Source organism: Phycomyces blakesleeanus (assembly GCF_001638985.1).
Source record: "Phycomyces blakesleeanus NRRL 1555(-) unplaced genomic scaffold PHYBLscaffold_1, whole genome shotgun sequence".
Taxonomy (NCBI): Eukaryota; Fungi; Mucoromycota; class Mucoromycetes; order Mucorales; family Phycomycetaceae; genus Phycomyces; species Phycomyces blakesleeanus.
In genome coordinates this window covers 3,333,415-3,358,819 of record NW_017265134.1, presented here as the reverse complement: position 1 = coordinate 3,358,819, position 25,405 = coordinate 3,333,415, and the positions used below count along the sequence as shown (strand labels likewise).

General features: G+C 34.6%; 9 protein-coding genes and 1 non-coding gene across 10 annotated transcripts; 6 read left to right on the top strand and 4 right to left on the bottom strand.

Annotated features, from left to right (window-relative positions):
- Positions 1–874: 874 nt before the first annotated feature.
- PHYBLDRAFT_161911 (hypothetical protein) lies at positions 875–2,102 on the top strand (the record flags this gene model as incomplete). Its single annotated transcript, XM_018434526.1, has 4 exons — positions 875–1,279; positions 1,338–1,643; positions 1,708–1,875; positions 1,950–2,102. 4 exons carry the CDS (start codon positions 875–877, stop codon positions 2,100–2,102), a joined length of 1,032 nt encoding a protein of 343 aa, XP_018299336.1.
- Positions 2,103–3,597: 1,495 nt separating this feature from the next.
- Positions 3,598–4,137, bottom strand: PHYBLDRAFT_102175 (hypothetical protein; the record flags this gene model as incomplete). Its single annotated transcript, XM_018427679.1, has 1 exon — positions 3,598–4,137. A coding segment is annotated over one exon (540 nt), but the record flags the coding sequence as incomplete, so codon positions are not given.
- A 2,855-nt stretch (positions 4,138–6,992) lies between these two features.
- On the bottom strand, positions 6,993–7,873 carry PHYBLDRAFT_138841 (hypothetical protein; the record flags this gene model as incomplete). Its single annotated transcript, XM_018430093.1, has 2 exons — positions 6,993–7,091; positions 7,628–7,873. The coding sequence occupies 2 exons, from the start codon at positions 7,871–7,873 to the stop codon at positions 6,993–6,995; spliced, it is 345 nt and encodes a 114-aa protein (XP_018299334.1).
- Positions 7,874–8,490: 617 nt separating this feature from the next.
- On the top strand, positions 8,491–10,248 carry PHYBLDRAFT_161909 (hypothetical protein; the record flags this gene model as incomplete). The annotated part of the gene is made up of 4 exons (XM_018434525.1): positions 8,491–8,597; positions 8,768–8,837; positions 8,899–9,301; positions 9,902–10,248. 4 exons carry the CDS (start codon positions 8,491–8,493, stop codon positions 10,246–10,248), a joined length of 927 nt encoding a protein of 308 aa, XP_018299333.1.
- A 531-nt stretch (positions 10,249–10,779) lies between these two features.
- Positions 10,780–11,367, top strand: PHYBLDRAFT_161908 (hypothetical protein; the record flags this gene model as incomplete). The annotated part of the gene is made up of 1 exon (XM_018434524.1): positions 10,780–11,367. The coding sequence occupies one exon, from the start codon at positions 10,780–10,782 to the stop codon at positions 11,365–11,367; it is 588 nt and encodes a 195-aa protein (XP_018299332.1).
- Positions 11,368–12,078: 711 nt separating this feature from the next.
- PHYBLDRAFT_t15 lies at positions 12,079–12,150 on the top strand. The gene has a single exon. It is a non-coding gene; the product is annotated as a tRNA-Asp (tRNA).
- A 2,526-nt stretch (positions 12,151–14,676) lies between these two features.
- On the top strand, positions 14,677–15,703 carry PHYBLDRAFT_138839 (hypothetical protein; the record flags this gene model as incomplete). The annotated part of the gene is made up of 3 exons (XM_018430092.1): positions 14,677–15,165; positions 15,230–15,457; positions 15,527–15,703. 3 exons carry the CDS (start codon positions 14,677–14,679, stop codon positions 15,701–15,703), a joined length of 894 nt encoding a protein of 297 aa, XP_018299331.1.
- A 435-nt stretch (positions 15,704–16,138) lies between these two features.
- PHYBLDRAFT_138838 (hypothetical protein) lies at positions 16,139–17,752 on the bottom strand (the record flags this gene model as incomplete). The annotated part of the gene is made up of 4 exons (XM_018430091.1): positions 16,139–16,436; positions 17,385–17,404; positions 17,485–17,552; positions 17,731–17,752. The coding sequence occupies 4 exons, from the start codon at positions 17,750–17,752 to the stop codon at positions 16,139–16,141; spliced, it is 408 nt and encodes a 135-aa protein (XP_018299330.1).
- A 792-nt stretch (positions 17,753–18,544) lies between these two features.
- Positions 18,545–19,661, top strand: PHYBLDRAFT_138837 (hypothetical protein; the record flags this gene model as incomplete). Its single annotated transcript, XM_018430090.1, has 4 exons — positions 18,545–18,766; positions 18,823–19,128; positions 19,224–19,409; positions 19,500–19,661. The coding sequence occupies 4 exons, from the start codon at positions 18,545–18,547 to the stop codon at positions 19,659–19,661; spliced, it is 876 nt and encodes a 291-aa protein (XP_018299329.1).
- A 153-nt stretch (positions 19,662–19,814) lies between these two features.
- On the bottom strand, positions 19,815–20,360 carry PHYBLDRAFT_138836 (hypothetical protein; the record flags this gene model as incomplete). Its single annotated transcript, XM_018430089.1, has 1 exon — positions 19,815–20,360. One exon carries the CDS (start codon positions 20,358–20,360, stop codon positions 19,815–19,817), a length of 546 nt encoding a protein of 181 aa, XP_018299328.1.
- Positions 20,361–25,405: the final 5,045 nt, after the last annotated feature.

The following is a 25,405-nucleotide window of genomic DNA, read 5'->3' as shown; positions in this document are numbered from 1 at the left end:
ATTGATATAAACATGTTCTTCAGAATTATCAAGACAATACCAGTAGTCTTTGAATAGAGATACATTCTAAAAATGAATAATTATTAATATTGTGCGTAGTAAAGGCGTATTTATTAAATATATTGTAGTTAACTTACCAAATATTACTGATTATACGTCTTCCTGCATAATATCAGACATAACTAATAAATCGTAATAGAAATAAATATATATTTATGAGGAAGACAAAAGAATAATTTGAATTTTTTTTAAGAAAAAAACTTACCATCATGTTCGATTAAGAGATGATGAGACTCAATGGAAATGAGTAGCAATGGCTAGACAAACAATATGATGAGTAATAAAGATCTGTAAGAGAATGATATCTTACCTTGATATATCAGACAGAGTATAGCCAAACAAAGAGACACATATTTGGTATTGAGCTATAAAAGAAAGAATAAATTATAAGTGAAATTGTAAAAACATAAGCAAAAGAGAAACAAAGAAAATATCATTAATAAATGTTGTTAAAAGAAAAAAAAAAGACTTGTCTTAAAAATTCAGTTTGACCCTGACAAAATGCGGGCTGTAAAAAGTAATACTCCAAAAGAAGATAACCACCGTCATCTTGAAATACTACTTTGTGCCTCATTGAGTTAGAAAAGAAGTTGTCTAAATGTGGATCAAGCGGTTGGGAGATGTGCTTAAATATCAAATGAAAGGTAGAGAGTTAATCTGCACCACTTATCCTCTTTACTAGTATGTGAATTTTAAATATGATATAACAAGTGTAGTGAATTGTACAATATTAGTTGAAAATTATTAATATTTATTTTATTAACAGAAAATGACAAAGCATATTCCTACTGCTCCCCGCTGACCCAACCTACGCATGAATGCTGTTCTTAATAGCACAATTGCAGGTGTTGTTGCTCCAATTGATACACCAACTCCAGAAGTACCAGTTGACACAGCCCCTGAAGTTCAAGTCGCTGTGACCCCAATAGATCATGTCCTTACCTTGTTGGCAGCCAACAATGTGTCAATGCAATCCTTGGAAGAAAATGCAAAAGGAGTGACTGATGCAATAACTCATTTGAAGAATGGCCTGGATTTGTCCAACAAGACAAATGAATTTTTGAAGAACTTGGTCCTTCAGCTCATGACTGAAAATGCCGAAATAAAAAAGGCAATGACCAGCCAAAATTCTGTGATGCCTTCTGCTGTACCAGCAGGTTCTTCTTCTTCCATGGATGATGATCTTGACCTTGGAGCAAAACATCATCCCTTGATTTCTGTAAGTAAATTGATAATAATAACATTACTGATTAATATACCTAATACTGTTTTTATAGCAACTTATCAATAGTTACATCAAGAAACCGAACTTTGTTAGCACAGACCCGCTCAAAGTTGCTGAGAATAATAATAGATCAGCATGGTCAATGACTGGCACGTATGGCGATAAGTACAACAAGACACTTGCACTGGCTCTCTTCAAGTACCTGAGACCTCAAAGATGTTGCACAAATGTGTCAAAGAGTGTCATTATGAATATAATAAAGAATCACTACCAAAATCAAGTGCAAGTCTTCCGGACCTCAGCAGAGAAGATTATAGCTAGAAATAAAGCTGGAAGAAGATGCAACAGAAAGAAGACCGTAAGTTTTAAAATAAAGTTAATTTACTATTGATTTAATGTTTTAATACAATATTCTTTGGTAGCTTCTTGACCGTTGTATTATCACGTACCAGACATACACAGAGGCTATTCATGAGGGCATGAATCAATATGATTGCGGAAATATTCTTTCTATTGACGTGATGTCTGATGGCGAGTCGGATGGAGATAACAAAGTGCGGGCATATCGTCCCAGCTGGAGAACTGATGAGGTAATGTTAAACATCTATTCATGTTTTAAAGAAAATAATAATACTTTATTAATAATATTTATTCTTTAAATCAGCTCCAGACGTTTGTTAGTACTATTGATGAACTTACTGTTATCCGTTTGAAGAAAAATTCAGAAAGCTTGAAAAAGCGTATCCCTTATGAGAAAGAAGTGAGCATTCCCAAGAATTTGGCAGTCACTTTACCAGATTGGTGCTTTTCAAAATAAATCATTTTTTTCTTGCCAACTATTTTAGAGTCTTTTTTCTACTTTTTTATGTTTACAGATTAGCATGATGTATACAAATGCATGTATAGCATGCTAAGTACAAACAAAAATTTATAGAAATAATAAAAAATAAACGTGCAGCTATATATATTAGTCTGTATTAATTAATTTTTTTATACGTGTTTTATTTTTGTATTTGAATCTAAATATATATTTTTTGTGGCAAAGGAACTACACACATCTGAACTTCGCCTTCTAGACCAAGGTGCTCGCCTACTGTGACTGGATAGCAGATTCTATGCACTGGGAGAATGCTGTTCATGCTGTCATCTTTGAACCCCACCTCATTCACCTCAACTCCTTCTTCTGCTCTGGGCTGAAGTAAAACTTCCTTGTACCATCGTACATATGCAAATACATGCTGGCTCGCATGACCAGCAAACGAGTTTACAGCAGTATTGACAAAGAGGTACTGAATTTGGCCCGCGTATGGCTTGGTACTTCTACTATCACTTGTCTCAAACAAGGCTTGCATGAACGACCCATGCTGATTCTTCATTTTACTCTTGTAGATTTGCCCAAGAAGATTGATTGATTCAAACTTCTGTATCCGATTGTTAACAAAATTATCAGAATGATCAGCCTGACAATAATGAACAAGAGTTTGATCATCATATGTCTCACAATAGTATTCCAACAAATGCTCATACTCGGATTCATCCATGGAAATCTCATCCTTTAGAGCTAAAGGAAGTGCGGAAGGGAGCAAAGGCTCATTTCTCTTAATGATATCAAAGTTGATCTCAGAAGAATCAAGAAAAGCATTGATATCGAATTGGATTGAGGTGGCAGTGGAAGTGGAAGTGGCTATGGAATTGGCAGTGGATGCAGTGAGCTCAAGGATGATTGCCAAATGCTCAGCTTGAATTATTGGCAAAGTTTGGCAAATAAGATCTCCCTGATATACTTCTTCAAGATACTTCTTCATATAGGTTCCCTCAAACCCGTCTTTTCTATTTGTTGCATAGTTTTTCAAGATATCATTGTATCTTTCGAAACTAAAAAGCCAATAGCCATAAACCGGGCCAAAGTTCAGTACAGTCTCTCGCAGATGAAGATGGAGATGCATGTTTAGCAAAAGGAATGGGGCTTTATACAACTTCTCACACTCTCTGCAGAAAGCCTCCAAAGATTGATGGACTTCATCAAGGTGAGCCATGGATATGCTTGGCATTGAGAGGTACTGGCATGCATTGACAAATGTTGTCCAGTTACCGAGATAAGCTTCAGGTAGACAACCACGCAGGAGAACAGGAGAGTACACCAAGCACCAAGACTTCCACTCGTTGGCCTTCATGAATGGAAAGCCACGCCCAATCTTTGTCCCTAATGGCGTGTAGTTCTCTGGCAGTACAAGCTTGTCAGCATCCAACTGCATTTCGGCCAAGTGTGCATCTGTGATGAGACCTGAAGATCTCCATTTCTCCATTATCCTCTTTGCTGTTCCAAGGTACAGGTTGGGCATTGGATCGATGACAATGCACTCCATGAGGTTAAAGTAAACCAGGTCATGCAATTCTGACCATCGGACACTATTTTCCCTCTCCAATCTCTTTCTCTGTGCATCACTGCTGGCCATTCTCCACAACTCAGCATCATGGCGGTTTTTGGCATCAGTGCAAGACACCCACTCAGAAAACACGAACCCAGAGTAGTCCACAGCATTGGAGTCTGGAAGGCGAGGGAACTGTCGGTTACACTTATTGCATGCACATGTGCTTGAATGAGAGGTAAACCCACAAGTCTTACAGGCAGCAGGAATGTCGCAGGCAACAAGAAGAAGGGCAGCACGGACAAGAGCACCAGATGGGCACTGTATGGTAGGCATCACCACACCGCCATACAACTGGTTGAGTTCCGCAACAAGGGGATGGAGGTAGTGATTGATCTCACTTGTCTTTGCTTCCTTGGGCCCTGGCATGAGACCAACGAGAACAACATTCTCCTTCTTGTACCGTTCCAATCTTGGCAAGTTGTTGATGCAAAGGTATATCGCACCACAGGAGTAAGTGACCCCATCGAAAGGTTGAAACCAATCGATGTTCATGGTAAGCATTATGGAGTGCTCATAATTCACAAACGGTAAACCATTGCTATCCTTCAGACTGCTCCACTTCGTACCGTCGTAAATCTCAAACATCATGCCTGGAACTTGCACTCTGATTCTCCAATGGTTGATGGTGTCTTCGAATCCAGGGCGGCAAAAAAGGATAGACAATGTTTTGATTATGGAGTTATACATGTAGATCTTTTTGGGGATAGTCAAGGCTCTTGATGTTGCAAAGAAAAGAGCGTTTCCACATTCTCTACCAGAGAGTCTCTCGAAATTACAGCACTCTGGAACAACATCGGACTCTTTATATACTTTGTTACAATCGCCACATGCAACAAACCACTGGACACCTCGAGTCATGTCGCTGAGACCAGTCATAGAGTTGACACCGTTTATACTGAGGGGAAAACGGAAAGACTGTCCAAAGTGTGCCAATACTTTGTTAAGAAACTTTAACAGAACAGCACCACCAGAATTGACAACATATTTGGATATGAAGAAGGCAGCAAAAGAAGAAATGAAAGCATGAGTAAGATCGACTGGCATATTGGATGAAGAAAAGTGCTCTATTTGAAAAAAAAATCAATACTTGTTGACTTTATTGATTTACATGTGCTTTTTGTACTAACCTCTAACATCATCAGATTCATTGTCAGAAATATCTAAAATGGATGCTTCAATGACACCCTCATCTTTGCTTTCAGAATCAAACAAGGAATCAATGCCAAAAAGAGGTAAGTCTTCAGCTGTTTTGTTAGGTAAAAAAGAATCAAATTATTAGATATTGTAAATAATTATAAAACTTTAATAAAAATACTATGCATACCTTCAACTTGATCTTCGGCATCAACATTGTATTCAAAGTCAATCTCCATGTCATTGTCATTCGACATTACTTCTATAACTGAGGCTATATTATATGAAAATAAATATTTAATTAAAATTGTCTCAATAATAATTTTCTTAAATTTGAACTTACAAGAAGATCCTGACTGATATTGTCTCACGATATCCTGTTGTGCATGTCTTCTGAGTGTTTGGGTAGACACCAAAACAAATCCCATGCTATTGGAAGAGCATTTAGAGCACTTGCATTCTGAATTGTTGTTGTTGTTTGACATATTGTGTGCGTATGTTTTATTTTTTAAGTCTTTAGAATTGACAAGAATAGAAAATTGTTCAGGAACACAATTTAATATATATCTTTCCAAATTACACCAGCTTCCAAAATGACATAGTTTATTCTGGTTGTTAAAATGGGCAGTTCTCTAAACTGTAATTGATTGCCTTATTCTAAAATACAATAATATACACTTTTGTTAAAACATGTCGTCATGTACATTTTATTAGCTGTAGGGCATATACAACAAAAATATTTGTAGTAATATCACGACCATTAACCTTATCATATTTATAAATAAATATTACAACAATAAAAAGCTTTATTATCTCACTCAAAAGATATCATTTGGTTTAAGTTCCCTACAACTATTGACTCTGCGACATGGCTACAAGTCCCAAAAAGAAATCTCGCAGACATTTTTTACAAAAAAAAGTAAACTCGTTTTTTTATTCAATAAAACAGACCAAGCATTATCATTGCCATCAAAAATAAAAAAGACAAAAGTGATGGAAATTTAAGCTACCACTCCACAAATAATAGTACCCTATGCCATAGATGAAATTACCCTATTTTTCCAGTGTTAGTACCTATCGTCAAACAACGGTCACAAAGCACCCGTACACTAGGCCATCAAATGCAACCAACTTATGCAGTTATAAGTGTAAATGACATTTGTCATCAAGTTGGTCTGGTCCAATACCCACCAAATGGAAACCAGTTTTATGTAATCGTGGCCTATTATATCTTTAACAACAACATGCGCATTACTAAAGGCAATCTTTCTATTCTGTAATTCTTTTTATTTTTATCTTATTTTTCTATATGCTCTATATTCTTATATCTTTTATATTTTTTATATCGTCCTTGTATCTTATACTTTTTTAATTTTCTCTATTTCTTATGTTTTTTTTAATCTCTATATGCCCTGTCTTTCTTTTTTTCTTTATATACTCTGGTTTTTTCTCTATTCTCTATACACCTTATGCTTTTGTCTTCATTCCCAATATGCTCTATACGCTATTACGTGATTTAAATAAAATCAAATTGCTAATTCATCAAGATAAAAAGAATATCTAAAAAAAAAGAACATAGTTTAAAAATGAAAAATGGCAGTTATGTTATCATTTCGTTCACACATTGCAAAAATTATTAATCTTAATAATTGTTGACATCTTTGATATTTAATAAAACATATATTTCAATACTCAAAGTGGTCATTACAACTTACAAACATTTTTTACAATATTGAAAATATTGTACAGCAGCAAAAAAAGTGTTTTCATGTTACTTTTTTAAATTGCTACGAATTACATTACCATCTTACAACAAATGGCAGAGATTTTATTGGGTTTCGACTAAAAAAATGGCAGTTATGTGCCTACTTTTGTCCCAACTGCCATTCATCCCGCCATAGTGTTTGACTCAATATACTTGGATAATCAAACAAGTAAAATATCAACAGCATTAAATATTAAGAGAACTTGTTGTCAGAAAATAAGACAAAGAAAAATCAATGTTTATTAAATGCAAGTATTGCAATATTTATAGTTTTGCAATTGACTTGTTGAATGATTAAATAAATAAAATTATAAAAAAAATGTATAATAAAAGCTGTATAATTGACGATCTATTAAATGTGATTTGTTCTTTACTATCATTCACTACGGGAAAAAAGTGGGGATTCCGGTGGGGATTCAGCTGGAGATTTAGCTTGGGATTGAGCTGGCAATTCTCGCGAATCGCAGTGGAATCTCTAGTTCCTTTTTAAGTAATAAATTTTAATTGCCGTTAGCTTATTGATGTTAGCTTTTATTCATATCCTGCTATATTTACCCATCTGCTATACCCTTATTTTAATTGGTAGTAAAATAATAGAAAAAGGTTTCTATTGGTATGAATGAAAGAAAAAAGTTTTTTAATTGGTAATAAAATATTATTTTGGTTTTTATAATTATTTTAATTAGATAAAAAACATTCTATCATAGTATATGCTTAAATTGTATTGGTCATTTCAACAAAAACATTCTCTTAAATGGCTCTCATTTATATATATTCAGATTTGTTCACAGTTTTAATTGGGCAAAAAAGTTTTATTTCATAGAGGATTTTTATTTAAAAATGTTTTTATTGGTTGTTATAAAAAGAACAATTCTTTATTCATTAATTGTATTGGCTATATCATTTGAATAATTTCATATTTTCATATTTAGTATACAGTTTATTATACCTACCTGATATGAACTTATCAGAGAGGTGTTGCTTTCTACAACTTCTCCATAACTGACTAACCTTTGTGATTGATGTCCAGTTTTTATGACATCTAATGAAATTAATTTCATAATTCTTGAGCGCATGTGAATGACTGACACACATTCTGGTCCGGTCCTCTTGAGGGATAGATGTCCAGCTTGGATTGGGCCCGAGAATCTGAACAGATGAAAGAGCAGCAAGCTGATCACAAATATGCTTGATGCAAGTGTTGATAGCCTCCTTGACTTCTGCGGTTAGACTTATTCCTAGGTCTTGCTCAATCATCTGTAATACATGATTGGAATTTATATTACAGATGTTTGGTACTGGTCTTGATATAGAGTCAGTAGATATCTATTGTAGCTGATATTAATTGACAAGGCTTTAATTATTATAGTATTTACTTACATTGACAGAAGCTACAATAGTATTATCCGGGAGTTCTCAATCTTTCAATTCATTGTGAAGACTTATTATTTTGAGTTGCATTGCATCTTATTTTTTCTCCAATGCTTCTTGACTATTCTTTAGAGAAATAAGTGCGTCTTGAACGCCTTGAAGCAACTAAATCACTGAATTATCTATATTATTTATAATAGTAAAAAAAAGTAATGAGTTTGTTATAGAAAAAGAAAGAAAAAGGAAAAAAATTTCCTAAAACTATTATTAGTTTCAAATTACTTGTCCAAATCTATTGGCTACTCTTGAAGAATTATTGATCTAGTAATTTTAGAATGATGGCATAGAGTTACTCCTTTAAGATTATGAGCATACATTTGAATTATCCATGCCATCATTACATTGATATAATTAAGTATAAACATATTCATTCAGAAAGCAATTGCTTTTACAATCACTTATATAACAAAAGTTCTTTTTATTTTTTTTACTTATTCCAAAATATGGTTCGAATCACAAAGATCTTCCCTCGCGAATGCAGTTCCTGTCATTTGCCTTACAATAGCTCTTCAAATGCTATCAAATGTCGAAATAGATGTCTTAAAAGCTGGTAGATGCAGCTATCAATGGATCTTTCATCCAAGACGTTTCTCTCCCTGTTGTAATCCAGTCTATGCCAGCACTAGCCCCAAGCTTGATCGTTGAGTAAGCTTATTAAAAACTAAAATACAGAAAGATAGATAATATATTAATTATCTGGATACTTTGGTAAACAAACAGTGGAGACATTAATATGATCAGTAATAAAAATATGGATATTGTTGACAGAACTGAAAATGATAAGCCCATGGTAAGTTATAGATATATATAGTATAAAGTCATTATACTGATTACTATTTACCTTATTTAAGTATGATGCCAATATGAAATGTGATAATACCATGGAGGAATCAACTGCCATGGAAGAAATTGAAGATGCAACCGCACCATTGGTGTTTGACTTCAGCCAACCTCTTCCCACTTCCAGTATCAACAATGCAAAGAACCTGGAATTTATCCCAATCGTCAAGGAGTTTGGCATTTCTTGTAATGCCCATGAAAAGATTGCCAGCTACTTCAACGAGATTCTTGCTAACTCTACAAGCACATATAGAGCATGCACACCTTACCTCAGTAAAGAGCTTCTGAAGTGTTTCTCCAGAATAGAGGAGAAGAAATATGACATTTGCTGCAATGGCTGTATGTTGTTTGATGCAAATGAAACCAAGTGCTTGCATTGCGGTGAAGATCACTACAAGAGTGCCCAAGATAATGGTATGTTGGTTCCTGCAAGAACCATGGTTCAACTTCCTCTGGGCAGACAACTTGCTCTCTGTTTGGCCAATGATAGCACCAGAACAGAGATGCGCTACTGTTACCACCACGAGCCAAGTCAAGATGGCACAAAAACTGATGTATTCAATAGTCAGGCCTACCAGTCTAAGAAGCATCTCTTCTCAGAAAGTGATGATATTGCAATTTTACTGTCTGTGGATGGGTTTGCTCCTCACAATGTTCCCGGATCAGTAACAATTGTCCATGTCACCATCTTGAACTTGAATCCAATGATCCGGTATGAAAGAAAAATAATGGTCCAGCTTGCCATGATTCCTGGGCCTAAGGCACCCACTGACTTCTGGTCATTTATGAGACCAATTGTCAGAGATCTCCGTGTGTTGCAGTCTGAAGGAATGATTGTCAAAACAGCCATGGAAACTATCAAGGCCAAGGTCCATGTGTTAATGGCAACAGGTGATATCCCAGCTCTGGCAAAGCTAGCATGTCATGTTGGCCACATGAGCAAAGATGGCTGTAGAATCTGTCATGCTGTTGGTCAATCTCCTGGCCGCAGTCAGTATTTCCGTATGTCACCAGCCACTGCCCTATGTACACTGGGGAGCTTCCGTGATTTCCGTGAGGCAGACGAGTCCAGCCGAAGAGGACTTACAGGGCAATTACTACTGACAACATTAGATGCATTCTCCAGGCCATATTTCTTTGCCTTGGATGAAATGCATAGTATCTGCTATGGTGTAGCAAAACAGGTCTGGGGGCTCATCACTGGCAAGTACAAAAAAAAACATCTGCTTGTTCTCTCTGTTGGAGTCCAGAAAGAGATAGGTGCAGCAATGATATTGACAAGAAAAACGATCCCTACATTGTTTCATGGTGCTTGGAGAGACGTATCAAAGAATGCAGAATACTTTAAGGCAGTAGACTAGGCAGACTTCCTTCTGTTTGTTGTTCTGACTCTAGTAGCAGAGCGGACAAGAAATATACCTGCATGAAAGGCATTGCTGGCCTTGTACAAGTGTGCAATTTACTCATGAGCTGGGAGTTATCAGCAGAGGAACAAGCTTCAATAAAAAGGTATATTAAATATCATTATTTGTTATTCTTTTTTAAAAATATATACTAACTTCTATCTTAGAGAACTTGTTGAATAGAACGTGTATCTTAAGACTCTGCTTGCCGAGAACAAGATTGATCTTAAGGTTTTCACCATTGACCAGCACCTCTTACAACACTACCCAGATATGATTGAAGCATTTGGCCTGCCGAGATCATATAGTGCTAGATCGGTAGAAAAAGCAATCAGCAAGTACTCTAATGCTATTAAGAGTAACTCTGTCATCGAAACCAACGCTGGCAGTATCATGTTTGGCTTGGCACAGACCAGACAGGTAGAGTGCACAAAGGCATATATAGCAGCAAGACTTCTTGCATACAAAGATTCCTCTGCTGATTGACCGATGACGGGTAAAGGTGAATATGTTGGTGCTGGGTCTGATATTGAGTTCTGGGGGCCTTTGAGAAATAGAACAATTCGAGATAGTTTTGAAGGCATTTCATGTCTTTCAAAACTTCTTGAAGACTTTTATGAATCAAAGGGAGAAGAATGTAGCATAATTGAAGCAGCTATACAAACTAGCCGCAAGACATTTGTCAATAGTGGTGTGATTGACTCTGCGCTCAACCAAAATTGTGTAAAGGAGGCACATAACATCAGATTACAGATTCAGGTTGATGAGAACCACAACATTGGGCAGAGCTACTCTCCAATCTATAAGGATTTATTTGGGAAGGTTATTGTTTTCTTTGAGCACAAGCTCGACAACAAGAGATGGCTGCTTGCTCTTGTCCAGGTATATGCCATCCATGAAACAAATGGAATTTCTGTCGTGACAAATGTACCTGCAAAGTCAAAGGTTGTTCATCTAGCTGATATAAAAGAGCTGTTTGGCTTGGTGGTGTCTACAGCCACTAATGAATGGTATATTGTCTGGCCAAAACTGAACCATGAGCCAAAATTGTTGCTTGGTTGTCATGTAGACATATAATTTGTTTTTTTTTATGTAATACATTTTTTTTTGAATTGTCTTAACTTTTTGCTGGGAGAATAAAATATGTTTAGATATTTTTCTCTCTTTTACCTCTGACTTTTAATAGTCATCAGTTACAATCTACATCTACTAAAAATGTAAAATCTGTAGTTAAAATATACTTTTGTCTATCAGAAGATTTAATTTTCGGTGTTTAATTTGTTTTTTGTTAACCTTTTCAAAAACAGAGACTTTCTTGTTTCATTTTAAATTTTTAATGATTTTTTAATTATTAAAGACCGAAAAGAAAGTCACAAATTCGAAAATCCCAAGTTTTTTCTCATAGTGATTAAGTACAAATAAAATAAAATAATTATCAAGTCATAATCATGAAGGTAATTATGCTTGTAGAAATATATAATAAAAATAATATTAATTCCAAGTTGATTCATTCAGTTAAATATAGTGAGAAAATATAATATGATGTGTAGTTGCCTGAAGTTATTATTGACAGGATGATGTCTTTTTGTTGTAATTATTGGTGTTTTGCTCTACTAATAGAAAAATTGCTTTCTATTCAGCCTTGGCTGCTATCGGAAAATCAAAAAAATAATAATAGAATATAATTTTCTAGAATTACAAAGAATTCTGCAACATTACTGCACCGCCAGACAACCAAAATTGTTGATTGCTGATTATTTTTAAAACAGTTTATATCATATTATTAATTCTTCGATAGTATAGTGGTGAGTATCCCCGCCTGTCACGCGGGAGACCCGGGTTCAATTCCCGGTCGGAGAGTAATGATTTCTTTTTTATCATATCAGAGTTGAATGTGTAAGACATTATTTTGATATGTCTTCAAAATGTCGGACATTATTTTGATGAATCCGAGAAATCGGGATAATTGACCGCAGCAGTTCTGTATGTCAAAGATACCTCATAGATAACGAACCGCAGTAATGTCTTGTAAAGATTAACCACAGTAACATCTTCTGAGCATCAACCGTAGTAAAAGGACTTCTCTTGTAATTAAATAGAGTATAATAGTTTACTGCGGATAATGCGCAGTATTAGTTTAGAAAACTATATAAGACAATTCAATTCCTATCAATAAAAAGCACCTTTTATCCTCTCTTCGATTTTACATATACTCTCCGATCCCCAGTGGGTTTGACCTTTTGACTTTGCTATAGTAAAAGGAAGACCAACCCAGATTGGGAACGACAAAGTTGTCAACTCTCGATCTGATATTTCTTTTCTGGCACTTGTAACTAAGTTGCAGAATCAATACCACTGGGAATCATTAAGTTTTTAAGAATAGTTTTTAGATAAGAATAAAGATGATTTTTATTAAATGTAATTCTTGACTATTTATATAAAACAGTTTTTTTTTCTGGCTAAAAGAATAGCTACAATAATATGTTTTAGATAGTGGTTATCCAGTAATATCCACTACAAAAATTATATGATTTCATCGAGTAGAAAGTATGCAAATATTGAGTTTAAAGCCACAATTTCTGTGTGGTTTTAGAAATTTTACCTGTGAGATCTCTAGTATACTTATTCCAGGTAGATAGAAGTTTAAGATCATGAAGTAAGTTTTGTTTCACTGAGTAACAATAACTCTTCTTAGTCCATCAATTGTATTTGAATAGAAATAATGAGTATATACTCCATGCTCTTGATACATATAGTTATTATATTCCATTTTAGGTCATCATTTAGTCTAAAAAAAAACCGGATATAGATACTGCTTTTGCATCTATACTTTCCCTATATTTTTCTATATATTTTTTCTCTAGTTATATAATACGAATTTGTGGGAAAGTGTATTTTATCATATAAAATCTATAGGAAAGCATTCATTTTAAGCCAATAAAAATACTTCTTTAGTAGGTACACTTTCTTCTTATTTCATTGTATATTTATTTTTTGTTTTATAACACAAATTTGTGGACAATTATATTTTTATTATATAAAATTTGTAGGAAATCATTCATTTTTGAATCGAACATAAATACTTCTTTAGCAGAAACACTTTTCCCCTTTTTTTATTGTATATTAATTTATGGTTTTATAGCACAAATTTGTTGGAAAGTATATTTCTTAACATTTCATATTTGGGAAACTATACATTTTAAAGAAGCGGTTTTGTATTATTTTGAGTGAAAATTTTTTTTATTTTTTGTTTATTTTGATATTTGAAAAAGAATATTTTCTTGATGAGCATTCTAGTTTTTTTGGTACATTTATTTCGTAAAAACTATTGATTATAACAATACTTCCTACTATGTACTGTTGAACTGTTATTGTTTAAAGCACTTATGCTAATATCTACTTGAAGAGATAGTTAACTATGTAACACAAGAAAAGAAAGATATATATATTAGATGATATCATTGAAAATAAAATATAAGAAAATTGATACTTACAAGCTTGATACAATTGTCATAAACTAATAATTGACAGCTAGTAAACACTACGAGATTAAAGCTCTTGGTATGCTAATTGCTACCAAAATATATCACATTTAGTATTGTTTATAATGAGTGTATAGCTGATTTGCTTGTTAAAAAAACTTACCAGATGTTATTGTTCTAAGAAAATAATACTCAGACCTAATTGAATAATGTTCACAAAGAAAAGATGAATATAAAAGCAAAGTTAGAATACATGTATTTCGTAAAGATATACCACAATATGAGATATGAATATTATTGTGGATGACATCAAAAAGATATAATAGTATCTATATTGTTAGCATTATTAGTAAATAATAAATACTTAAGTAAACATATATTTATTGGCATGTCTCTAATTAGATACTTTACTAAAAAAAAAGAAATATATAACTTGTCAAACTGTCGGAAGACAAAAAGCAATGAGTAAAGAAGTAAAACATCAAAGTAAAACATCGAAGTAAAATATCGAAGTAAAACATCGAAGTAAAACAAAGAAGTAAAACAAAGAAGCAAAAAAAAAGAAAATATTTTACCATAAATTTGTGTCAAAAAGTGCAAAAGAAAAAAAGAAAGAAAGAAAAAAAGCTTGACATCAAATATATAGATTCCAAATAAAAGCAGTAGATAAATAATGTTTCAAAAAAAGGCAGTTCATTTACCCAAAGATATATACTTCTCCAAATTGAAACATATGTAGCTTGAATAATTACTATAGTTGAAAATTTATAATAAATAGGGCTTCGACTTTACTTAATTAACCTCTCTCCATTACCTTCTTTATTTGTATGTATAAATTCAACAGAAACTGTGTCAAGCTTATTTCATTAGCTAACATATATTAATATTTGAGTCTATATAGAAAATGAACAACCTCACCGCTAACAGTCTCTCTGAAAATAACTTTGTGCATGCAGCTATTGCATGTAACATCATGCCCAACAATAACACTGGTCTGGAATTGGTTATGTATATACCTACCACAAGACCAGCAGTTAGTCATGTTGATGGTAATGTGGCCGATCCAGTTCTGGCAATGCTGGCCAGTCTTAATGCTCAGATGAAGAGTTTTACCAACCAAATTGCAAACATGGCCACCGGTATCACCAAGTCCAATGATACCACAACTCGTCTTCAGGAGACAGTAGCAAATATTGTTTCTGGTCAAACTGTTGTCCAGAATACTACTTCCAGATACAATGTTACATCAGGCGTTGAAGCAGTCACTGGTCTTTCATCATTGATAGAAGATGATTATGTGCCTGGAAAGAGACATCCAGCAATCTCGATAAGATTTGATTTGAGAATGATGGCCAAGACATCAAACACTTTTCTCATAGAAATTAATCAATGGGTATCTGAAAAAGCAGAACTTCAGCAGTAGTGACCAAAGAAAAGTAGCCACAAATACTGCAAAGCCAGGATGGGTCCTTACAAGCTACTTTACAGGTAGCTATAACTATGGTCTTGCACAGACTCTAACTGTGTATTTGTGGAGCAAACCCCAATCTGCTGGCATACTTACAAGTGACCTTGTATGTATGGTAAAAAACTATTTTTGCAACCAGGTCCGTGAGTCCTGCAGAACGCCTTCATCTGCAAACAGAAAAAGAATCGCATCAAGAAGACATCAGCATAGTTTGTTAGTAAGTTTCTAATTAGATACGTATATATATTATTTGATACTCACTGTTATTTTTTAAATGTATGTACAGCTTCTTTGCCAACGTTCCGTGGCTTACCTTGAAAACAAAGAAGCCATTGATACGGTAACAAAAAGAGATGATTGTGCTCATGTCCTTCAAAAGGCAGCAATATCTGATGATGAGACAGATGATGAGACAACTAGATTGGCAGGCAGTAAATGCCTGAAGGCTCATTATCCTAGCTGAAGAAGTGATGAGATAATATAGTTAGAGATTAATTCATATATGAAAAATAATTAATGTGAAAAAAATTGCTTCAAATGCTCTTGGAAAGTCTTGACAATTATGCTGTAGCAAAAGGACAGCAAAGATCACTGAAACTTATCCCTCATACCAAAGTTACGTGTGACGCAGATATTCCCAATGATTTAAAAGTCCCACTAGCTTAATGGAGAAAATTTTTAAAATCTCAAAACTGAGAGCAGTCACCTAGAGAGTCAAACTTTATTAGATCCGGGTCGAACAAAAAAAAAGCAGTATTAAAAAGCACTTTGTATTTTTTTCAAGATTATTAAAAAAAACAATTATTTTATATTTAATACCATGTTTTTGTCAAAAGATATAAAAAATAATTGATCCAATATGTTTTGAATAGTTTTACTGTTATTTCTATATATATATTTATTGTTTTCTATACTTCTGCTGGGGAGCAACACCAGATTCTTTCAAAGAAGACAAACAATCTTCCAAAATCTGGCTGGTGATGTTCATTCCAGAGGCAGTATCTCTTGCCATGGCATTTCTTTCACCAACAGCTTGAGCAATCTTATTGATCAAGCTGTTATGTCTCTGAACAAACTCCAGAGCACGCAGTCTATTCTGTGCCAAAGCACTCTCCTCACTTTGGTCAACTACCTGAACTTCTCGATTCTGAGCAATAGGAAGCTCTTTGTTGAAAGAATATTGGAGTCCCATCATTCTACAGACCAAAAACATATGCTTACACAAATGATTAGGGTCTGGACAAGAGCAGACTGACAGTTACTGGAAAAATAACAATAAATACACACCGGGAAATTCAGGCATACTATTGTGAATATTCCGCATTTTATAGTGGGGTTTTGCCTATTTCCACTGGTACCAAAGCTGATCTGGTTACATGTGCACAGACCTGCTATCTACAAGTGTAAAGTTCGATAGCACTAGTGAAGTTGGGGTCAATAGTAATTTTATATCTTTGTATATAATAGAGTACCAAGAAAACTTTATTTCAAACTTTGTTTTTTTGCTGTAATACAATCTGTTTCCATGTTAAAGGTTAATAATCAGGGACTACGTTGCATGTGTATTGTTGAACTATCCCTGGGTGAATAGTTAGAACCATGGACATTTTATTGCTTATAAGCCAATCATTAACACTCTTTATTATGAGGTCATAGATTATCTGCTCCCCCAATTACTTGATATTCAATTATTATTGGTTTGAATTATAGTTTATTTTTGTATTTATTAGAAAAAATAGAATGATTCTAGGTTGATAGTATTGGAATAATATTATATGCCTCGGGCCGTCTTCACCGGTATCCTTCATATGACTCAAATCAAGCAGTGCTTTATATATAATGTTTGTAAACCCGCATATTCAGTAGTTATCTTTGGCACAGATACTATTTAACATAATAGAAGAGAAGTTAGATGTGTATTTAAATATTTACATGTTGTGAGTGATATATTAATTTGAGGATACATACAATATAATGACTGAAGAAGATAAAAATAAAACTTTGAGAGTTCGAGGCATGGCGTCAAGTATAATTTCTTTAACAATGAAAATAATATAGAGAAGTTAGTTTGAGTGAATTGGGTGACAGAATATGTAATGAACGTACCTGAAGAAAGTCAATTTATTTGTAGACCTAGATAGTACTTGTGAAGAGTTGATATAACCTTTAGTAAAAAACATATATTAATATACAGTATAAATAATACTATCATACATATTAAGAGAATAAAAGAAGAAGTCTTACCATGTCAATGACGACGCCAAGAGATAGAGGTTCTTGATTCATTGCGTGTTTGGCAGATGAACATTCATCTGTAATAAAAATTATATTCTGTCAGATAAATATTAAAAGTAAATAAAAAATAAAATATTACCATGTTGATGGTCTTGTTTAATTGTAGGGAATATTTTTGGCGATATTGTCTATAAAAAAGAAGGAGAAAAGTCAGAATAATTTTATAGGATGATGACATAAAGTATAGTTACTAACCTGGAATAATCTGGATGGCCATTGCAAAGAGAATACATCAGAAGGAAAAAACACGCTAGTATCTATGACAACTGAAATAATAATTATTATTTAGTTACATTTGAAGAAAAGAATTGCTTTAAAAAAAAAGAAGATATGTTACCAAAAAAGTTTGCGAATATAGTAAAACACTAAGAGAGTATATATGTATCTATGACAACAGAATGTGTTAATCTTGTTGTTGTCTGTACAGAAGTATTTTTAAGAAGAATGTATCTTACCAGTAAAATTCACAGTTATATCAAAAATCAGAAAGAGAAAGAAAAGAAAAGAAAATGGTCGATAAGGAAAAATATGGAAAAATATAGAAAAATAAAAAAAATAAGTAAATAAAATACAAAAAAAAAATCCAAAAAGCATAATAGATATAATGGTGCAGTATCTAAAAGCAATCTTTGTATCAATTTACACAGTGTGTGTACAAGAAGTTACTTTAGATATATTCTTTTAACCAAGATCAATCAAGACTAGACATCCTTTTTTTTGGAAATATAAATATACGTTTTTGCTACAATCTTACTCACCCTTGCTCACGCACTCTTACAATTATTCTTACTTATACTCACACTTTCTCTCTCTATCTCCCCATCTTTTTCTGTCTTTTATTTTGGTATGTTTGATAATAAATATAATTGTAGTGTATAATAAAAATTTATTCAAAGAATATAAAAGCATTAACAGTTAATACATATTTGAACTTATATTTTTAAATTAATAGAATATGTCTAACCAAAATGAAAGCTATCCCACTTGACGCACTCCTGCTGAGAGAGAGATGACAAACTCTCTTGCCATCTTGCATCGTGACATGACCACTATCATGAAAGACGTTGCTGATATCAAAGCAAAAACTTCGAACACTCCTGTGTCTGCTGTTTTGCAGAGTCAGCCGATGGCTTTAGTGCATGCTGTTGCTCCTGTGAGCATGGAAATGAATGTAGCTGGTTCTCCCACCATGGCTTCTGATGCAAAATCAGTCAACAAAACAAAAGCCTATGTATGTATCATACATATAGTAAATTATATCTTTAATAACTTACCAAGATTCAATAGAGACTTCTTTGGGAGCATTTGTGGGACCCTAAGTTCAAGTCAAAACATTTGGCTGAAATTCAAGCCAACAATGGCAAGCCAAGGTGGAACACGGCTGTCAACTTCAACCAGTCGCCAAACACTGAGTTGACAGAAAACCTCGTTGCCTACTTGGAAAGAAATTTCGTAGGAGCAGGACTGAGAAAAAGTGATGTTCATGACTTTGTCTACACGAACTTCACTAGCAGAAAGCGTGCAGCTAATAAGTCTCAGGCTAAAAAGAAGTCAGACAATGCTCGTAACAGAAGGAGTAGCCGCAAAAAGGAGGTAAGTTATACTTTATTTATTTATTATTTGAATAATTCTTATCTAGGTCATTAATTTAAAGCAAAAAAAGAAAACTAATTTAATATTTTCAACAGCACTTGAAACGTCGCAAAACAGCGTACCAGTCTAACAAGACTGCTATTGATGACGAGATGAAAAGAGATTGCTCTGATCTCATTATAGAAGAGGCTATGTCTGTTGGTGAGTCAGACGATGGCACTTCGCCTCATGTTTCTTATAGTGGGCTTCGTCTTCGTCATCCAGGTTGGAGAAGTGATGAGGTACTTAGTTTTTTGAAAGTTGAAATATTTAATTTAGTTAATATATTATATTGTATTATACTGAATAAAATATTAATGTCTTTAATATAGTACAACCACTTCATCACACTTGTTGACAACAAAGTGGTAGCTGATTTAGGCTTAAATAGCCATCAATTGCTGTCACGTGCTTTTGGCGAAACCGTTGAAGGACCAGTCCCTGATGCAATTGCGTCACAGTTTCCTCAGTGGGCTCTTAGAAACAGGCCCTAAATAAAGTTTATATTTTTTGTTCTTTTTTTCTTCATTCATAACGTCTTATACTTTAAATAACCAAAAAAATGCATAAAGAGGCATTACTTGTTCTTTGTTTTTTATTTAATTATTCTCATAAAAAATCATAGTGCATAATTATTCATAAAGGCTTCAGGCATAGTATTTTTTTGGCATAGGGATGACCAGCATTCTTTCTTTGTTCATATCAGTTCCATCTACAGCAGTTGCGACCTCTAAGTGTATGCGCTGTACAGGCAAGATGCTGTGATAATTATCAGCAGAGAATTCTGGCAAGCAGATTGCAATACCTTCATCTCTGTGTTCATTGTCATTTGTCAAATTATACCATCGGATGTATGCAAAAACATGCTGGTCTTGATGTAATGTTGATGCTCGGTGGTTTGGATGAAGAGGCAGAGTAAATGAATGTATAAAAAGATACTGAATTTGTCCAGTATATAGGCTTGAAGTTCGGCCATTGCTGGTACGGAAGAAAGCTTGAACAAGTGACCCGCACTTACCAGAACTGTTGTTCCCAATATATGTTTGGCCAAGGAGATCAATTGATTTCAATTTTGTGATTCGGTTATTTACAAAATATTGTGACAATCTGGCATCGTGGTAAGAAATGAGATTGGGCATAACATAGGCGATTTTATAATAATCTAATAATTGAGAATAATCAATATCACTCATTGTTGATTCTTTTAAGGACTGTAAAGGAAAGGTGGATGGGGGGAGTGGTTCATTGCCTTTGATAGGTGCTGCTCGACTTAAGGATGAGTCTACAAATTGTTGCAGTCAGAAAGGTTGTTGGTTGGTTGGAGCATAAGTGGCATAGGTCGTTCTAGGTGCGGTCGTAGAGGTAAGTTTTTTGAAAAGAGGAAGGAATGGAATGAGGCTTGAACATGATAACGTATTTCGTACGTAATCAGCTTTGTATGTATCTGCAGTGAATTTTGTCATATAGGTTGTTTCAAACCCGTTTTTTCTGTTTGTCTTGTTATTCTTTAACAAACCATTGTATCTCTCAAAACCAAAGAGCCAATAGCCATACACGGGTCCAAAATCACGAATTGTGTCATGAAGATGGAGGTGCAGGTGCATGTTGCAGGTGAGGACTTTTGGTTTATATGTATCTTCACAAGATTGACAGAATTCTTGTAGATATCTGTGTGCTTGGTCTATTTCGATGAAACTGATTGACGGCTTTACAAGTATACGGCATGCTTTTACATAGTGCATCCAGCCATTGAACATATTGGACAGAAGAACTGGTTTTAGAAGCACGGGAGAGTACACCAATACCCAAGACTTCCACTCATCTGCTTTCATGTGGGAAAAGCCCTTTTCTATCTTCGTTTTCAGCTTGGTATAGTTGCTGGGCAATATCATCGTTGCTGCAACTGTCTGCATTGCAAGCAGATCATTGTTTTTCATTTTTTTCATTTTTGTCCATGTTTCAATCATTCTCTTTAGTGTTCTCAGAAAAAGATTATGCATGGGATCAATGATCGTTCCACGTACTAGATCAAAGTATCCAAGGCGATACAACTGCAACTATTGAACACCATATTTGACCTCCAGCTGCTGCCTTTCTGAGGGTGTACTCGCACTATTCCACTTCTCAGCATGCACATGGTTTGCTCTATCACTTCGATGGCGCCACTGGTCACAATCAAATCCACAGAAATTGACAGAAGAAGTGCCTGGTAGACGAGAAAATTGATTGTCGCATTTGTAACAGGCGCATGTGCTGTTGTGCACGGTGAACCCACTAGTCTTTCTGGCAGCAGGTATATCGCATGCAACCATCAATAAGGCTGCATGAACTGTTGCACTGTCTGTTTGCTGGTAGGTGGGTATCTGTATTCCAAGATAGAGCTGTATCATTTCGTCGACTAATGACTTGAGATAATGATTGATCTCTTCTGATTTTGGCTCTTTTGGTCCAGGCATGAGGCCAACAAGGATTGTATTTTCTGCTTTAAACCGCTCACTTCTAGGCAGGTTGTTAATCACCAGGTAGATAGCACCGCAGGAATAGCTAGTACCATCAAAAGGCTGGAACCAGTCGATGTTTAATGTCAGCATCAATGAACGAGGATGCTCAACAAAAATTTCATCGTCATTGTCCTTCAAATCAGTCCAGGCTTCACCATCATTAACATTACACAATATATCAGTGATCTTGAATTCTTGGTTCCAGTGCATGATCTTTTGCTCGAAATTGGGACGGAGGAAAAGAATTTTAAGAGCACGTGTGAGAGACTGATATACATAAGACTTCTTTGCGACCAAACCACCAGATAATGATTGGATCATTAATTTGCAATTACAGGCGGTATGTGCACCAAGCTTTACGAAATCACAATTCAAAGGAGCAGGTACACTTTCCTCATACACCTTGTGGCAATCCTGACAAACGACAAATCTCTTAATCCCTTTTGTCATGGCCGAGAATCCTGTCATGCTTTGGAGACCAGAAAGACTCACAGGCAATTGGAAATCCTGCTTGTAAATCGACAAGAGCTTGTTGATGAACTCGATCAAGACAACAGCGCCCTTATTAACCACATAGCAGGAAGCAAACATTACTACAAAAGTAGCAATGAACCTGTGTACCGGATTTTCAGGCATATTTGGGGTGGCAAAAGGATCTATTGTAAAAAAAAACAAAAAAAATTAACACCCCCCCTTTTTTCAGATTTTTCTTTTTTGGTTCTTTTCCTTGAATTTTTTTGGGTCTTTTTTTATTAGTTAATTAACATGGACTGACCTTCAGTATCGAATTCTTCGACTTCAATCTCAACAATATTCTCTTCATTGTCTTCACTTTCTTTACCGCCATTGCTTTCTTCGTCATTATCATTTTCATCACCATCACTGCTTTTGCCATTCGACTCATTGCTAAAAGCAACCTCATCGTCAGAAATTGGGGCTCCTTCCCAAACAGGCGAGTTGGTCTGACCACCCATTGCTTCCATGGGTCCGGTTTGTTGGTTTGATGTAGCTACATATAGAATTCAATTTTTAGTTTACTTCTCTTTTTATCACAATTAACGTTTCTTACTTTCAAAAGCAATATCCATGAGATTTCTTTGAACAGATACATCTATTGAAATAAAACATTATATAAAATAACCAAAATGAAAATGAAAATGAAAAACAAAACATACTTCTTTCACTTCTTTCCATGTCTTCATATCTTGCTCTTTTATTGTGGTGCTGGAGGGTTCGTGTAGAAACAAAGCTGTAGTCTTGTTAATTATCACTGCATTTTGTGCAATAGCACTTCTTATTATAAAGTTCAGAAGTAGAGGACATGGTGTTTATTTTGTTATAAATGTTAAGATAAAAGGGAAACAAGTGTTACATTTACTTTATTTGTTCAAACTTTATAATAATAATAATAATAATAAAATAACTTGGATGGTTATTATATCTGAGTCAATAGAAAATTACAACATGACTTTATGAACATGTACACCAAAAAACATGCTGAGATGAAAAATTGCTCTAAATATCCACATGTAACCATGAACCTTCACACAAGGGTATTCAGGGTCATTTCTTCAGTGAGTACTTCCTCTTTGACTAAGAACTCGTACCAAACAGAATTGTCAGTAAAGAAGCAACACTTGTAGATCTAAAATAAATAAATAAAACCAACATTAATATTATTACATTTAACATATAAAAAGTTATATCTAATTACCAAATTATCTTCTATGATCTTAATCATGCCTAGAGCATCTTCAGGAGCAATATCATATGCCTTCTTTTTCTTCACCTTCTCAGTGTGTGTCAAAACAAGCTGTTTGAACCCATACATGATCTTGAGACCCTCTTGTCTATAGTAATGCTCAACTACTTGGGAGAGCATGTAAACCAACTGGTCAACCCGGAAGTTTCTTAATCTGCCCAAGTAGTAAGCTTTCAAGATGTGATGGTAGGATTCAATCAGATTGTTCGTGTGGAATCTGGCATCCTAATAATAATAACAAATAGTTCATAAACAATACATTGATATTTATAGTAGTTTTACCGCTCTCCAGGCCATTGACCAAAGGTCACACTTAGCATGCCAGTGTGTGGCAAAATATGCCACAAATTTGACATGGCCAGCAAATCTGGAAACAAATTTTTCGTATTGCTGGTTAAATGCCTCCTTACTTCTGGCATGCATCAGCAAGTTGAGAGCCACCCGAACTGCATCCTGTTCATGCTTGCTTTCGTGGGTGGCTCCAGTAATTTTTACCTACAGTATTAGTTAAATATAAATAATTATTAGCAATATTTAAGAATAAATATATTAACATAATTTACATTTTTTTTTGATGTCCATCTTCCATGCTCTCTTGATGTGCCAGTGGCACAAAAGGACCTGGACAGATTGGCCAAAGACTTCCTCCAAGGCATCAATCTCAACTGGGCTGCAGTCAATCATCACGCGCTTGACATGCAGGCTACAGTTGGATTTAGCCCAATTGAGCCATTGCAACAAGGTTGTGATAAACTCTGCATTTATCACAAAGAAGCAAACAGGAACACCCTTGTTGGTAATGTTGCTTCTCACAACTATTGTATACAGATATGAGTGCTTGCTAGAATCTACCAAAGATTTACAGGTCTTGTGAGTTGAGTCGATGCACCACTCATCTGCTGACTCGAGAATCTGTTGAACAGTTAGTAATATTATATTTTAAATGATTATTAAATTAAATAATATACCTTCTTCTTCCAAGGAGAGATCTATGAAACAAGGTATGGCCTATTATCTTCATGGAAGACAATGTAAACCAGATAGTTCTTTTCTTTTTCCAAGAACTCAATCCATTGCTTAACGCTTGTCTTGTCAATGGTATTTCGTCTTGAAAGGTTGTTCAGACGTGCATTGATGACATTTTGAACATCATGATAGTTAATGCGAAGAGATATTGGGAAGCTGACAATATCAATACCTGCTTTGAGCTATAACACAATCAAGTTAGTAATTAAGATAAAAGAAAAGAAATTTATTACCTCATCCAAGCACTGAGGGTTGATTCGAAGCAAAGTTTTGATTGCCTTCCAACCCATGTTGTTGTCTACATGGGAGAAAATCCACTGCTTGACCTCAGACGGGAGTCTTGACTGCACCATCTCTTGAACCTTTTCAGGTTGGTGGGTTGCATGCTGCCATAGGTAATCTACCTGGACACTCCCATCATGCAAGGTTTTCTTGGTAATCTTGGCTTTGCAGCCGTCCTTGATGGATTCAGTTCGAACCCTCTTTGCTTTTGGCTTTCTAGCCATTTCCACTGGGGAATTAGATTTCTACACATATGCGATAGTATGGGAAATTCTGAGTGACAGAATAATTAAATTCTGGAATTTGGCATTTATAGATTCTGTTCGCAATATGTTATGTTACCTGTGAGTTGTCCATGTAACTTCTGAACTTATAATGATCCATATAGAGATGTAAGGTTCTTTTAAACTATTTAATTGCAGAGAGAATAATCAAATTATGGCATCTTTTTTTTTGGATGTTACATTAAATTAAACTTGATTTGAAACAGAGATTCCAATAAAAAATCTATTTTTGATAGAAAACTGTCTACTGAAATAATGATATTCTATTGGATCATTTAACAGAAGAAACAGGATTTATGTATACTGTCTTCCAAATCTAAACACTTTTATTGGACAATTATGCACGGCTAAACTATAGGATTCACACATGCCATGCTACTGCA